At 43.9% G+C, this 15,482-nt stretch overlaps 1 protein-coding gene across 3 annotated transcripts in view; it reads right to left on the reverse strand.

The window, feature by feature from the left end:
• SLAIN2 (SLAIN motif family member 2) overlaps positions 1 to 15,482 on the reverse strand; it is a 47,098-nt gene that overhangs the window by 11,668 nt on the left and 19,948 nt on the right. The window contains exons 6-7 of one of the 3 annotated variants that reach the window (XM_054989541.1): positions 9,713 to 9,850; positions 3,613 to 3,690 (exon numbers count right to left, since the gene is read on the reverse strand). The exons of 1 other annotated variant lie outside the window; for it this stretch is intronic. In XM_054989541.1, coding sequence (XP_054845516.1) covers positions 3,613 to 3,690; positions 9,713 to 9,850 — 216 coding nt within the window. The remainder of the gene's footprint in view (positions 1 to 3,612; positions 3,691 to 9,712; positions 9,851 to 15,482) is intronic. One more of the 3 variants, XM_054989542.1, reaches the window with a different exon arrangement.

Genomic DNA, 15,482 nt, shown 5'->3' on the forward strand with positions numbered 1-15,482 from the left:
TGCAGCCCCACATTGAGAGTATAAAAAGCTACTCACCAGTGGAGGCAGGTGTGAGGAGACTCCTATGAAAACAACGAGTGGAGCACGGCAGTATTCACAGCTGCATCTGATCTTGAGTAGGCGTCCACCACATAATGCTTAATAAAGGTGTCCTTAGATGACCATGTAGCAGCCTGGCATAGTCCCAAAGGGGGGTCCCACGAAAGAAGGTTGCTGAGGAGGACTGTGATCTAGTCGAATGTGCCCTGACTGTCCCTGGGTATGGAGTCCCTGCTGTGGCATAAGATTTTCTGATAGTTGCTACTATCCACCAAGACAAAGGACTGATTTGATGTGGGTAGTCCCTTCCTCGGACCAGCGTAACAGATGAACAGGGATTTCAACTTGTGGAATGGTTTTGTCCTGTCTATGTAATACAATAAAGCCCTTTTTACGTCTAAAGTGGGCAGTGTGCGTTCTGCATCCAAAGTGGGATTGGGAAAGAAGACTGGGAGGGAAGTTCTCTGATTCAAATTAAAAATCGAAACTACCTTGGGTGTAAACCTAAGACTACAATGGAGCACCACCTTCTGTGAAAAAAAATTGCAGAATGGGTCTGTCCATCTTAAGGGCACCCAACTCTCCCAACCCTCTTCAAAGAAGTGATGGCGACCAGGAAAGCTGTCTTCCGGGACAGAAAGGCCACTTGGCATTGTCTCAGCGGCTCAAAAGGGGGAAGCATACGTTGAGCCAGGACCAGAGAAAGACTCAATTGAGGAGTAGGGGCCCTCTTAGGGGGAAAAGTATGGAGCACTCCTTTTAAAAACTGCTTGGATGCATGATGAGAAAAGAGGGTCTTACCGTCCACATATTCATGGAAGGCTGAAATAGCAGCTAAATGGACCTTAATAGACAAAGCCAAAAGACCCTTGTGTAGTAGGGCGAGAAGATAGTAAAAAATGGAGGGTATGAGACAGGAGAAAGGGGATAAGCCCCCTTCTGTTGCCCACGTGGTAAACTGGCTCCACTTAAAATAGTATGATAACCTTGTAGAGGGTTTCTTGGCGTTCAGTAAAATTTGTGTGACTTCCCTGGAGAATGTTAATGAGTTGGGGACAGAAGCCAAGCCATTAGATTGAGGGTCTTGACATTGTGGTGCATGAGACGCCCCCTGTGTAAAAGATCCGCAGCTGATGGTAATCTGAGGCACTGGCCCCTGGCCAACCGCCAGAGGAGGGGAAACCATTCTCTGTGGGGCCAAAGAGGTGCAATGAGAATGCAATGTGTCTGATAGTATCAGGCCCGGCGTAACACCCAAGGCAAAAGAGGTAATGGGGGGAAAGCATAAAAGAGCCCCCTGTCCCATGGAACTTGGAAGGCATCTTGGAGGCAACAGAAGAGACATCCAGTTCAAGAGCCTTGGCCATCCACAACATCTGTTCAGAGAACAACCTATAGTCCTCTGTAGGGGAGGATGAAACAGGGTCCCCTACAGTCTCCTCTGGAGACAGATCTGAAGCCAAATCTGAGGCTTTGTCATATTGGGAGATAGTGTCTAAGTCCTCCGATTCAGAGGCAGAATGTACTTGGATCGGAGGTTGTTGCAAGGATGGGCCAGGAGCCTCCATTACCGATCAATGCACAATGGGTGGCTGAGCCACAGGAGGATGCAATACTGGTGCAGTTTGCAGCCAGGACATGAACTCGTGCCAGACAGATGCCGGATGCTGGACAGCTGGTGTGTAGGGCCAGCTTGGAACGTGGTCGATGCCACTGGAGCCAAAGATTGAGGAGGTCAAGGGTATAGCAAGTCCTGCTGAGTCGGCTGCAAGTAGGTAGACTGCATTACTGGAACGGAAGGCAGGATAACGGGTCTCGGATCCAACTGAAGAGGGGTGGAATAGGGAGCTGCTGAAAAGGCTGGATCCGGGTCACCAGTAAGACTACCTCCGCCATACTCTGGCTGAAAGGTAGGAGTGGGAGGGGGAGAAGGGGTGAAGGCTGGTTGAAGGATTTCCTACTCTATTATGAGAGAGAGACGCCACCAAATGTTACCTTCCCTTGTGAGAGGGAGTGGAGGCTAGCCTCTTCAAGTGTTTAGCCTTGGCCTTGGCTTTCTTTGGAACGGGTTCCGACAAGGTTTGTTCGATGCCAGCCGGATCCGGTGAGTGGCGCTTTGATGAACCCGACTTTCTTTTCGTTGTAGAGTCGGAACACTGAGTCTCGGTTCCCTTGACCATTGGATCTGAAGGGGAGGGGGACCGGCATTTTTGCAGGTTCCTGTTGGCCCGGTTCCGAGATGGGCGGTTCCAGAGCGGGAGGCCGGAGACGAATCAGCGGTCGGTAGCCCTGTTGGCTTAGAAGGGGCCGACAACACCATTTACCACAGGGCCGTTTTCAGGCATGCTGCCCAGTCACTGTGTGCCTTTGGAAGTAAACCTCTGACAATGATGGCAGGTGGATACATTGTGGGATTCGCCCAGGCATAATAGGCACAAGGCATGTTCGTCGAAGTGTGGCATCTTCATTTCGCACTTAGCGCACTTTGTAAACAGTGCCTTCTGTGACATATCGGCAGTGAACATAAGGGAAAAAAGGCAGTATTTAGGAAGATGAGTAGGCCGAAGAACGAACAGTTCTGGATCGAACCGCTTATCTATCTTAAATATACTATACTATAGAACTATATACACAACTGAAAACTATCACTACAAACTTACAACTATAACTATAAAAACTACAACTATCTAAGTCTAATGATAACGGTCGGAAAGGGAGGATCAGAGAGAAATACGACCTCTCTCACTGGCGGCGAGAAGAGAACTGAGGGCTGAAGGGGCGCTCCGAGTCTTGAGCAGTCTTTGGGCGGGAAAAGCCACACATGCGCAGTCGGACAGTAGTGCCCCTTCTGAGGTCTACAGAGCTAGAAATCTCTCTCCGGAGCAGGCCCCCCCAATGAAGGGCTGCACAGAAGAACGACAGCAAACAAAGCGCCTTTAAAATATCTTACTTATAACCTTGAGAAAAACAAGTTACATTTAGAGATTATGCATATTGGGTAAGATGAGCTGAGTAGAGCTTGTGGAAAGGATCTTTTCCACCTTTCCCTTCTTTCTGCACCCACTGAAAAAAATGCTTGCAGTAGTTAGGGGAATCCTCAGAATACTATGAGCTGCAGCAGGGGTAGCTGCAGTAGGACAATAAACCTGGCGGAAATTCTGCTTCTCCTTGTTATTTAGTTACTGTCACTAGTGAAACAAGAGTTGTGAAATGATATATTGTCAATGCCTCCATATGCTGTTCTCAAAGGCCCCCTGACACTCAGGAATGGCTTTTAGGTAGGGTGGGATAACAGGAAGATGAAGGCTGCACAACTCCGTTCTATTACAGCTGTGACATTTGTGGATGCCTAGCTCCAACTCTGTAAATATGCATCATTAACAGCAGAGTGGTCCAGCAGGCTTGCACTTGGCTCATATCAAGAAAGCGTTAGATTGATGGGCAATCGCTTTAATAACCTGTGACATTACATTCACCAACAAATGCGCTGTTAGTCTCCACATGCATTATTTGAGGTGCAGAAGTTTAGGCAAAAAGTTTTTTTCTGAGTTTTGCTGGCTATAAACTGATTACCTCCTTTGGTAGTTGGAGCATGAAGTAGCTGTTTGGTTTTGAAGGCAACACGGGGCAAATTTTTCTGCCTTTGCAGAGCTGTCAAAACAAAGACATGTTATATTTGTCTAAAGAGAAGATAAGGTCTTTGAGATACAATTCAAAATTCATTAAAGATTTTGGGACTATATCTGCCGCAGAAGCAAAACACTGACGAACAGCAGAACAGTTTTCCAAAGCTGTTATAGCTTCAGCAGTAGCAGTTGAAAAAAATTTTGTTTTAAAGAAGTGATGCTCACCGCACTAAAAAGGATTGCAAAGGGAAGTGTCAGAAGCTTTGTAGAACAAAATGCATTGTGTGTTTTAGCAGGCAAAAAGCTTCTTGCAGGCCAAAACTGAGGAAGGCAAAAATGTCCACACACCCAAAGGGAGCACAAAACACCAGCCAAGCATGCCACAGCCAGGTCAGTGCAAGAGGACACTCAACAACTCAACGCAATGAGCTGCCAGGTTTAATTCCCAACCTAAGAGACAACCCCCAGCTTCACTCCAGAGAACCATCTTTAGAAAGTAGTTTCTTTCTTCAGAACTTCCTCACTCCCCAAAAGTCTCTTTAAAAATAAGACTTTTTTAAAAAAGTGGGTTTCTAGCTTTTCAGGCATGCTTCCTTACCTGATGTTCTCTTCCTTAAAGTGTATGACAAATAATCTAGCACTGCAGTTCATTGAACTGTAAAATGGAACAATGGTTTTGACCTCCTCTATAGAGGAGAGGACCCTGACCTGGATAGCCCAGGTGAACCTGATCTCGTCAGATCTCAAAAGCTAAGCAGGGTCGGCCTTGGTTAGAACTTGGATGGGAGACCTCCAATGAAGAACAAGGTTGCAAAGGCAGGCAATGGCAAACCACCTCTGTTAGTCTCTTGCCATGAAAACCCTACCGGGGTTGGCATAAGTCACCTATGACTTGAGGGCACTCTCCACCACATAGAGGAGAGGAAGGCACAAAGCCTCAAAAGTAAAATAATAAACCAAAAGAAGGTGTGGAGAGAAATCCTAAGCAGGTCTACTCAGAATCCTACTCAGTCTAATTCAGTGGGGCTTTTATTTCAAGGAAAGTATTCGTAGAATGTTGCTGGCAGTGTCTTTAAGTTATCCAACAAACTATTACCTGCCTATTTGGAAAGTCAAGATTATACAGGCATATTAAATCTTGAAGAATATTTAGATATGACTGAGAACCTGTGGGCACAGCCTGCTTCAAAATGAAACTGGGGGCACTCCTAGACCTTGAAAATTCTGACTAAAATTCTGACATGGTTTTATGAGCATATACAGTTTAAGTTTAACACAGCACTGCTCACACAACAGCCAACTTGAGAAGAGGGGCGGATCCCATAGCCTGATCATGATCCTTTAACCTGGGTTCAGTCTGAACCAGACCTCAGAGACTAAACCTGCCCCTCACGTCCCTAGATTCATGCTTACATCAAGCAATGCTACATAGAGCTAGAAGAGGAACACCTCAGTAAAACTTAACAGCAAAAATTAGGTTTGGCTAGTGCTATGCTTGTGAAAATGCTAAAGAGTTTATACCAGGCACCTCTCATTTATCTCTGATTTCTCTTCAACAAGGGTAGAAAGAAACTTTCTTTACATGGAGAACTGAGAAAAATACAAATAACATACTACAGGAAAAAAGCTGTGAAAACCCTACTGTTATGGTAAAGTACAAAGTGATGCGTTTTTCAGATACACAATATTATCTTTCAGAAATCCATTTTTAGATCTTTAACATTAATATTAATATGGCACAGTCCCTAACAACCTATCACAAATACAGAACATAAGATCCACAGTCTACATTTATCCAGCACAAGCAGCCAGAAACATGTCACACAGCCAACGGCTTCTCTTTTTAAGTAACAAGTAAAAACAGTTCATAATCCAGCATTAGAGGGTAAGGGTAGCTTTGTTGGACAAAATTAAAGGTCCAACCGGTACACTAATCTGCCTTCAACAGATTCACACAGGCAACTCTCCAGCATGACTGGAATGGCTGCCTCATTTCCCTCCATTCTTTGATATGCATAGGTTTACTGCCTCTGAAGACAGTGGCTCCTTTTTATCACTATAAAAACCAGATGGATTTATCTTCCATGGACTCATGTGTGCATACAAGTTTAAAAATCATCCAGCAGGCCATCCTGAGACAATTACATAAATGAATGGCACATTGCATGAATGTATACATCCTTCTGTATGTCCTGAACCTATTGGTAAATCAGTAACTTGCAAGTAATCCTAAATTCTGGTGCATTGACAGAGAATAATTCTCTTTTCCCTTTCTCCATACCACCAATTTATGGCTCTTCGTCATACTTTTTTCCTTAATATTTTTCTCAATTAGTAAGAACTCATTAAAAAGTCCAATTCTGATCATCTTTGTCATCCAATTCTAGATTTGAAGCACACTCTGGTGAAGGAGCAACTAAAACCTTTTATGTATTTCAAAAATGTGTGTTATATTGCATTATATTTTCTATTTATATTTTGCTTTATAACTTCTATTTTAAAACCCTTCTGGGGCATTTTGGGGCAGGGGTTAGTTGTGAAGTTCCTGCACTGGGCAGGGGGTTGGACTGGATGACCCTAGAGGTCCCTTCCAACCCTATGATTCTATGATTAATTCCTAGCATTGAATTTGTCCTTTGAACTGTCACAGTTTACAAACCTGATCTTCAGAGAGCCTTCTTTCTATCAAAGCTGTTCCTTGGGCACAGCCAACCACAAGCTTCAGTTGGTGGCAGACGGCACAATTTGTGCATCATTCCTGTATTTAACACCTTAAACAGAGTTTTAAAATAAATCACTCTTGGGAATATCAAATGTACTGGCATGACAAGAACAGGACTTCCCCACTTCAATTACCTATCAGAGTCAGTGTTTTTTAAAAAATAAAACAGAAGCTTTATGACATACTACCAAGAAGGCTCCCAGAAAATTCTCTGTGGCATGTTATCCAATTACCTCCTCTTTCTTCTTGGCACTGGCACTGATATGTTCTATAATTACATAATTATTTGCATTAGCTTTAAATCAGCTTGACCAGGGTTAGAGATGGTAGGCAGCAGTCAGGGTTATTTTACCTCTGCCTCCATATAAGCTGATTTCCATTCACTGGGTTGAATCCAGCCAGCTTTTTAGTCTTGCCCAATTTTCCTCCTTCCTACAGCCCCCATCCCACATGGCTTTGTTTATGGAGGTCCCATGACCCCCCCCCCATTATAGCCTTTTTGGGTAATCAAAAGGGATTCCATCTTTCCAGAAAGCTGCTTGGCTCTAAACCACTGCAATGAACAGCAAACTGCTTTATCCACTCCCAGAAAAAATAACAACCCTAGCAGTAACTTCCATGTAAGTTTAAGGACTATCAAGGGAATGCAGGGCAAGGTTACACTAACACACACCGTTCACCAAGACCTCGTTCTATGAACTCAAATCAGTTTCAAAAGATGAATTAATACCCCCTCTCTGCCTTAGAAATTCAAGGGGGTATAAAGTAACATGGAATTAATCAATGCTTTCAGATTGGCAGCATTCAGTAAGAGGAAAAATAGGGGAGATGACTTTAGGAAGTAGCAATATTTATAACTGGTTATAATTAAAAGGTAAACAATGCACAAAACACTGAAACTGAACTCTATTGTCAATTAAAAGCCCCAAGAAGCTTGAAAATTGTTTTTCTGGACACTACAAGATGTGTTAATGAAATATGTTTGTGTTTAAAACAGCATGCAATACTGACACACTTTGTATTTTATACAGAGGCTGGTCACTAAAAACATTAATAACTGCAGCTTCCCAAAGTGTAAATTAGGGGTTAACAAGTAAAGCAAAAGTGGCTTTAGATGGAAACAAAAGCAACCTTGCCAAGTTAAACTCATGCAGAGTGGCAGTTTAGGAAAAGAGTAAAAAGACCACCACATGTAGTGTTTGCAGAAGCAAATCTAATAAGGACCTAGAAAACACATATAAGAAAAATGTATACAGTCAAAGGACATATTTGTGTGCTCCTTCCAAAGAAAAACTTACTCCTATAATATACAGGCATATTACAATTTTTGTATAACAAGACTTGTATCCCTTTTTTAAATAAATTATGACAAGGAACTGAATGGTCAGATTGGTATTTCTGATAATACACCCGTAAAACAAATCCCTTTAAGGACAGGCTGATTCTCTGTAGTACAAGCTTATGCAAAATTCCCGAGTCCTTTCCGTCTTGGCTATTAGCAAAGTGCACGTTTGAACGAGAGCCTGCTGTCTGATCCCACAGTCACATTACTGCCTTCAGCCCAAAAGACTGCACGCAATAATGTAAAATTTGTCTCAGGGGAAGAAGGAATAGCATTTTTCTCCCTTGCTGGAAAGAAGTTTAAAAAGTGAAAACACTACATTCATAAAAATATTAATTTTTATTTGCTTCATTTATAGTTTACCTTTCCCACAGAGACTCAAGATGGAAATGAAATCATAATAATCTCTCATTCAGGTGATTGATGAGGGGCTGTTCCAATCAGTTCTCGAACATAAATACTGAAGACCAATATGATATCCCAACTATTTTAAAATGTGTATTTCATCTTCCGGTATGACAGATGCACAAGGCAGCTAAGCTCAAGTTCTGACATCAGAATTTTCAACCTCCCGCCTGCTGAAGGGAAGGTGTCATAGCCAATAAAAACCAAGGCTTTCTCTTTATATCGGTGTAGCTCAACAGCTGGCATGCAACACTGAAACTGAGCACTGATAAGACGGAGATCTGAAAATGTATCAATACATTTTCATTTTTGTAATAAAGGAATAAAATAGTGTGTTGCTGCAAACTGAAACACAGCAGGAGGCAATTCACTGTATTTTACAATTCCTTGCTTCGAGACAGCGTATGATAATGAAAATTAATATAAAAATGAGACAGTCACACTTGTTTAAAAATCCAATGCTTATGGAATGATTGAGGAAAGGTCTATAATTGGGGAATAACCTTTCTACTTCTATTTTCCACAAAGAAAACCAGACTGTAAGGAATAAATAAAAAATGATAAGTACTTGGGACAACACTATACACACTTCATTAAGAACAGCAAGATTCGAATCCAGTAACACCTTCAAGACCAACAAGGTTTTTAGGATATAAGCTTTCAAGAGTCAAAGCTCCCTTTGTCAGATACAAGTAGGAATGTAGATCCCTGAAAGTGAGTCAGGATGAAGCCCATGTCCCTATTCAGCACTGGGCGTGTGTGTGTCATTGTTTTGAATTTGTGAATGAACTTAAATTCAGCAATCTCACATTGTAATCTCCCCTTGAAGCTTCTCTGTTTGAGGTCAGCCACTTTTAGGTCAGCAGTGGAATGTCCTGGAAGATTAAAATGTTCTTCCACTGGTTTTTGAGTGCTGTGATTTTTAATGTCAGATTTATGCCCATTTATTCTTTTGCATAAGGACTGACCTCTTTGATCAATGTAGAGAGTGGAAGGGCATTGCGGTCACTAGACAGCATTTATAACACTGAGATGGTATAACTTGTGTCAGGTCCAGCAATTGTGTGTTAGAGTGAGTATCAAGACAGAGTTGGAATCTTAGTTTACTGCAGGCTTTGGTCCCAAAGTTTATGTCCATGTTAGGCAGTACATTATTGTGAGTGAGAAATTGTCATGGGCAAGAAAAGATTTACCTCTCTATGCTTGTGAGAGAGGAGTATCATTGTCTGGCATAGGCTGCAGATAGTTAATGATGCATTGAACTGGTTTGAGCTGTATGTGACCACCAGTGATGTTCTATTGTTGCTTCATTTGGGCCTCTCTTGTAGCAGGTTACCCTGAGATACAAGACTCGAATCTTGCTGTTTTACTGCAGACCAACACAGCTACCCACCGGAAACCACAGTGAAGAGCTGCACTTGGAAAACATCTCACTTGCTTAAAATACATTAGATTTGGCCAAGGGATCAACATCAGCATGAAATGCCTAATTCCTTTACTATGAAACTGTAAACACAGCTACTGTTTGCAGCCAATTTTCAGAAGCTGTGTTTACAGCATCACTGTAAAGATACTTACTGGCTGAGGGTTGAGGTTGAATACGAGGTATTCCTCCATTTGGCACTTGAAAGTTTGAGTCACTTCTACTGTTTTTCACAGACTCAACTTGGATGTTAGATGTCCTGGACAGGTTTGGAAGACTACGCCTTAGTTTTTCTGTATTGAGAAAAGATAAGAACACCACAACATACCATCTAATGCAGAAGACTCAACTATAATACCAACCTTGGTGATCCGAAGTCCAAAGGTCCTGAGAAAAAGCAAAATTGCTACACTCGTAGCAAAAACTATGATTGTCCATCAATATATTACCAAAATTATATTTAAGAAACTAATATTTAAGTGTGATATTTTTTGTTTCTGTAATTATTAAAGTGTATTAAATACTGTATCTGGCTGAAACTGAAAAGCATTTTTGACATGAATAGTCCAATGAACATTACATTAAATTTAAGAGAAGTGATTTTCAGCGGGCTCGTATATGGCATTTGCCCCTTTGAATGGCTAAATACAAACATATTTGTATGCCATGTGAAAATTCTTAGAAAGCTGATCACACTATGTAGATACTCAGGATGATTTAGGTATTAAATAATATATGCGATGCATTAAAAAGTCTTGTTGATCAACTAATTGATAACAAATTGAATAACCTGATCTTGATGGTTATAGGAGGGCATAATATTAAAATGACATCCTTCTGAAGAACACAGCATCCTGAGCCTCTATCAGTTCAAGCTGTACCAAGAATAGCAACAGATGGATCTTGCTTTATCAAGATAGGCGGCTGCCACCAAATTAGCCATCCTAATTAAGGTATATGAATGCAGATTATCTCTTATTCAACAGACTGATAGTAAAGGAGTTGAGCTTCCCTGGCAGCTTTTGATACAGCTCTAAGACTAAAGAGGATTTATTTTCTTCAAACAGATAACACATGCTTTGCAATATACTAGTTGTGATTTGAGTTTGGATCAAACCAGATGTGATGCAGGTGTGTGGGCCAATTAATTGGATTGGGGGGGATACAGACATCAGAGGAGGATAGTTTAGCTCTTTCCCTTTGCACCAGTTTCCTGATCTAAATCTCTCCTGAAGCTGCTATTAATTCCTATAGAAGGAAAAATGACTTTTTCACACTCATTCTAATAGCAGCTGAGTGGAGTGAAAGGGAGAATACAATTTAGATTAGGAAGCAGCACAGGAGGAACTGGCTTTTTTTAAAAAAACCTCTCTAGTATGACTATTCCAATCCAATTGGAATAGTCCATCATGTTTCCCTGCTTTTAAGTTAAAACTAGAATGCTGGAGAGTCCTATCACCAATTTACTGCACTCTGTCCGTTTGGGCCCTTAGCAATGTGTCTTGTTGGTTGTTGGCATTTCCATACTTTTGAGAACAAAAAAAGAAATGAAGGGAAAAGAATGCAAGCAAGGGCAAGAAAATAGCTCCATTCATCTGGGGTAAGAAAATATGCTAAGGCTTTGTTTTAGAAGGTTAAAAGCACTTAATTAGCATGCACATAAACCTAGCCCACTCGCTTGGTAGCTTTCTTGCCCCATGTAATTGTACAACTATGAAACACTGCTAAAACAAAATGACAGTCACTTACAAAAGCAGTGTCAGGAAAACATCTGGGAACATCACAATTGAGAGAATACTGACACCTTTATGGGCAAAAAGCAGAAGCGGTTTCCATTCCATTGCTCTATTTTTGCGATAGGTGAGGAATTGGCCTTTGGGCAGTGGATCCCATCTTTTCCAGGTCAGAAACTGCCTCTCAGTCCAGCATTCAGCATGCTGGGCACTTCGTGATTTTAACTAAATGATAATGCAAGCAACATGTCATCTCGTTTGTGCTGAATCCAGTGAAAATGCGGAGAAGGAAGCAAACTTCATTGCTGCCTTTGGGGCTCTCTCAAGACTGAAGGTCTTCAACCAGCCTCCTGTACACTTTCCCCCTTCCTTTTCAACCAACCACTTAGTTCTGGCACGTGGATATGCATGCATGCAGAAAAGCATGAGAAATGCTAGCCAAACTTACAGAAGAGTGATAAAGCTTTGCTCTTCAGCCACACTATTACTTTTGTTACAACACAGCTGCTGAGAGCCATAAAACGCAGCAAGCTTTGATGGCCTTTGCAGAACACGAACACTTGTCCCTTTCCACACCTAGGGCTGCCCTATTGCTCCTATTTACCTTCCCAAAGTTTCTGCTGTTTCTCTTCCAGCTCTCTGTTCCAAACACCCCTGGGCTCTCTTCATTCATGGCGCTATAGCAAAGGCTACTAAAGTTAATCACAAGCAGCACGTCTGAAAAGGCCATCAAACGACTGGTTGCAAGAGAATAAGAAAGCCAGCCAGTGCAGAATGGGAGAACCATTCCTCAACGAAGGGACTGGAAAGGCCCCACCCACTATAAGTGGATGGGTTTTCCAAGGATCCATGAAAAGAATAAGCACACTCCGTAACTATGAAACCTTTTCTACTGGACTTCTGCAAGAACCCTCTATTACAGTCTATAACGTTATTCCATTCTGTGCTGAGACTGTGTTCAGAAAAAAGCCAGCTTTTAAGCCTCAGAAAAACTATAGTTTTCTGAAGCGCTAGCACTACAAAAGATACAAACAGCGCAATCCTGGGGGGGGTGGGGGGTGGGAAAGTGCCCTGGAAGCTGACTGGGAGTTACGCCGGCATATCCTGAACTTACACCTGAACTTACACCATCATAACCCCCTCCCACACACACACACACACAGCAGTGGTTGGGTGCAGCACCCAACCACAGTGGTTGGGTGCAGGTATAACTGAGTCATCTGTCCCTGTGCCAGCGGCCCAGGGGGCTGGGCATAATTTAGTTAGCTTCCCACTCCATTTCAGGCACGAGAACGCCCCCTGCAGCGGCAGAAAGCTAAGCCACGAAAAGAGACGGAGAAGCCCATAGGTGCCCATTGTATGGGAGAAGTCAACTGCCCCCCCCACGCCTGACCCCACCCAAGCAGCCCAGCAGAGCCAACTACCATGGAGACCAATCTGCTCATGTCCTTGTGGCAGCTGAGCGCCCCCCCCCCCCCGCAGCAGCGAATCAGTCCCCCACCCTCCCTACATAACCTCCAGCCAGTGCAGCTCAAGCTTGCCAAAGAGGCAGTTGCCCAGGAAGCTGTGCTCAACGCAGCTCTTTTGGGGTTGACTCTTAACAACCCCTGTTCAGAGCCCTTAGCTGGGGTCTCCCCCTCAGGCAGAGGAGAGAGCTCAGCCGTGGATTGAGGTGACTGGGCACTCACATTTGCAACTCCCCTGTGATGGGGACCACATGACCCCTTGACAGTCTCACTCACAGGATCAGAATCCCAAGCAGATGCAGGCGAGGAACTCTTTTCCGCCAGAAGAGCATCCATCATCTGGTTGCCAGCAGCACCTGTGACAATGGAGCCACTGCTGCCACCCCTAGCCAAGGAGCATCTCCCAGGTCGTGGCAGACCTGGCCCGTGATCTGCAAGTGGCCTAGTCCCCTGCCACACACATGTCTGTTTTTCTTTCAGGCAGGTTGCGACCTGTCAGGGAGGCCAAAGAGCATGGCTGTTCCAGCATTCAGTGATCTTTCATGGCTATCATTCCAAGCCCTGCCCACGGAGCTGTTCCCCAGGCAGCCCACGATTCAACCTCATTCCTGAAAAGGCTGCATGAGGAATGGATCTGACTGCTGCTCAAACAGGCACAACTCCCATCCTAGCTGAGGGCAGCTGGCAACACATGGCCAGACATCCTCTTCACTGTTGGCAGTTCAATAAAGTCTGTATTGAACAACTGGTCCCTTCTTGCCTCTTTGCTCACCCCTCCCCCCTACTCCCCACTCCCCACTCCCTCCTAGGGCAGCCCCACAGCATATCCCTGGGGATGATCCCCAACCCTGAGCCACCAGGGAAGAGGCAGCCCTGAGGATCCACCAGCTGCTCTGCCCTGGTGGGTGACTAGGCTCCCGAATGGAGCGGGGGTCCATCGAACCCATGGGGGCTGCCGCCACATGCTTCCTCCATCACGGTTGCCCCCCCTCACATGGTGGCGAGGTAAACTGGGTGGGACACAGTCTTGCCCACGTGCAGGGGGAGGGGTTATCAGCAACCACTCAGAGCTGCAGGGGTCTGAGATGACAGGCAGATAGCCACAGTAGCTAGGGGTGTGAAGATGGGAGGGAGGCATCCACAGGCCATGAACACATGCCTGCAGGGGGGCAGTTCTCTGCCCCCTGTGGGATTCTTCTGTTAAAGAGTGAAAGTGGGGGTCTGGACAGGTGGCTGCCCGCCCCCATTCCGACTGGAAAAAGGAAGACGTGGGAGGAGGGCCATGGCCTTCCTGCATAGGTGCTTCCTGGTAGAATACCACTCCAGGGAGATTGGAACATGCATCTGGTGGAGCTAGCACATGCTAGCTCTCTTGCAGTGCTCGCTGGGTTAACAGTTCCAATCAGATCGCCTCAGCTTGAGTCTTGTACTCAAAGGATCAACAGATCAGTTAAAAAAAATGCAGTCGACTAATCAGTGGCTTATATGGGCACTAGCGTGAGGAAGAAAAACCAGTCTTCACAAGGTCTCACCTATCGAGGCCGTTCCTGCCTTAATGGCCGTTTAGCAACATGCAGAATTAGCTGTGTATTGGTGCGCAGGATGTACACAACTCAGGAGAAGCATTAAAACAAAGAATGGGAATGAGCAGGAATGTGAAAAGTTTTAAAGAGCCGAGTGAATGAACGCACGCTGATCTGCCTCCCCACCCCCTTATACAAAGCGGAGCTAGCAATGCAAGATATCTGAAGACATTCCCCAAGATATCTAGAGCAGGTGAACAGCCCAGAAGGCACATGCAACAACAACAACAGGAAGACAACAGCGCCAAATATTGTTTGCAGGACCTCCTTCTGCAGACTCAGTTTGGAATCCTCCACAACAGGTAGATAGCCAAATTCAGTGGACACCAAGAAAATGCTAGTTTTACATAGTTCATTAAGCACCATATAAAACTGCAACGTCCATTAAATAAAAATGTTGCCATAAAAAGCACCGTACTTTTTGTTGTTAATGAAATTCTGTTTTAAGGATAGCACAGCCAGTTCTAAACTAGCACGAGTATACTACTTCTATGCTTTCCTTGGAGTAATCTATTTGAGAAATTTATTTAGGAAGCTACAGGATCATTTTAGAGACTGACTTATAAATAAGATCTGGTCAGTTAATGTCTCTCCTTGCATTAAGATACATTTAGCTAACTCGACATTTCTACATTTTTTTAAACAAACAGATTCAATGAGGTCAGTGTATAATTTAAACCTTCATGCAATGTTTCCCAAAGGGACATATAGACTGAAATTTTTACCTTAGACTGTGTGACACTTAGATCTTACCAGGGCTTTTTTTCAGTGGGAACGCAGTGGAAAGGAGTTCCGGCACCTCTTAAAAATGAACACAGCCCCCTGATCTCCAGACAGAGGGGAGTTTAGATTGCCCTCCGTGCCGCCGAGGGTGCGGAGGACAATCTAAACTCCCCTCTGTCTGGAGATCAGGGGTGGGGCCACCGGCCATGTGACCCTTTTCACCAAGGGCAATTTAAACTTTAAAAAACTTCCCCCTTGTTCCAGCTGACCCATTGTGTGGTCTTGAGTTCCACCACCTCTTTTCCCAGAAAAAAAGCCCTGGATCTTACAGCTACTCCAGTTACACTAGCCTGTCTTTAAAGCTATGCTAAAGTAAAGTGACTTAAAACTAAATGAAGAGTATTGAAGCTGTCATACCTA

The sequence above is a fragment of the Eublepharis macularius genome, chromosome 10 (assembly GCF_028583425.1).
Source record: "Eublepharis macularius isolate TG4126 chromosome 10, MPM_Emac_v1.0, whole genome shotgun sequence".
Lineage (NCBI taxonomy): Eukaryota > Metazoa > Chordata > Lepidosauria > Squamata > Eublepharidae > Eublepharis > Eublepharis macularius.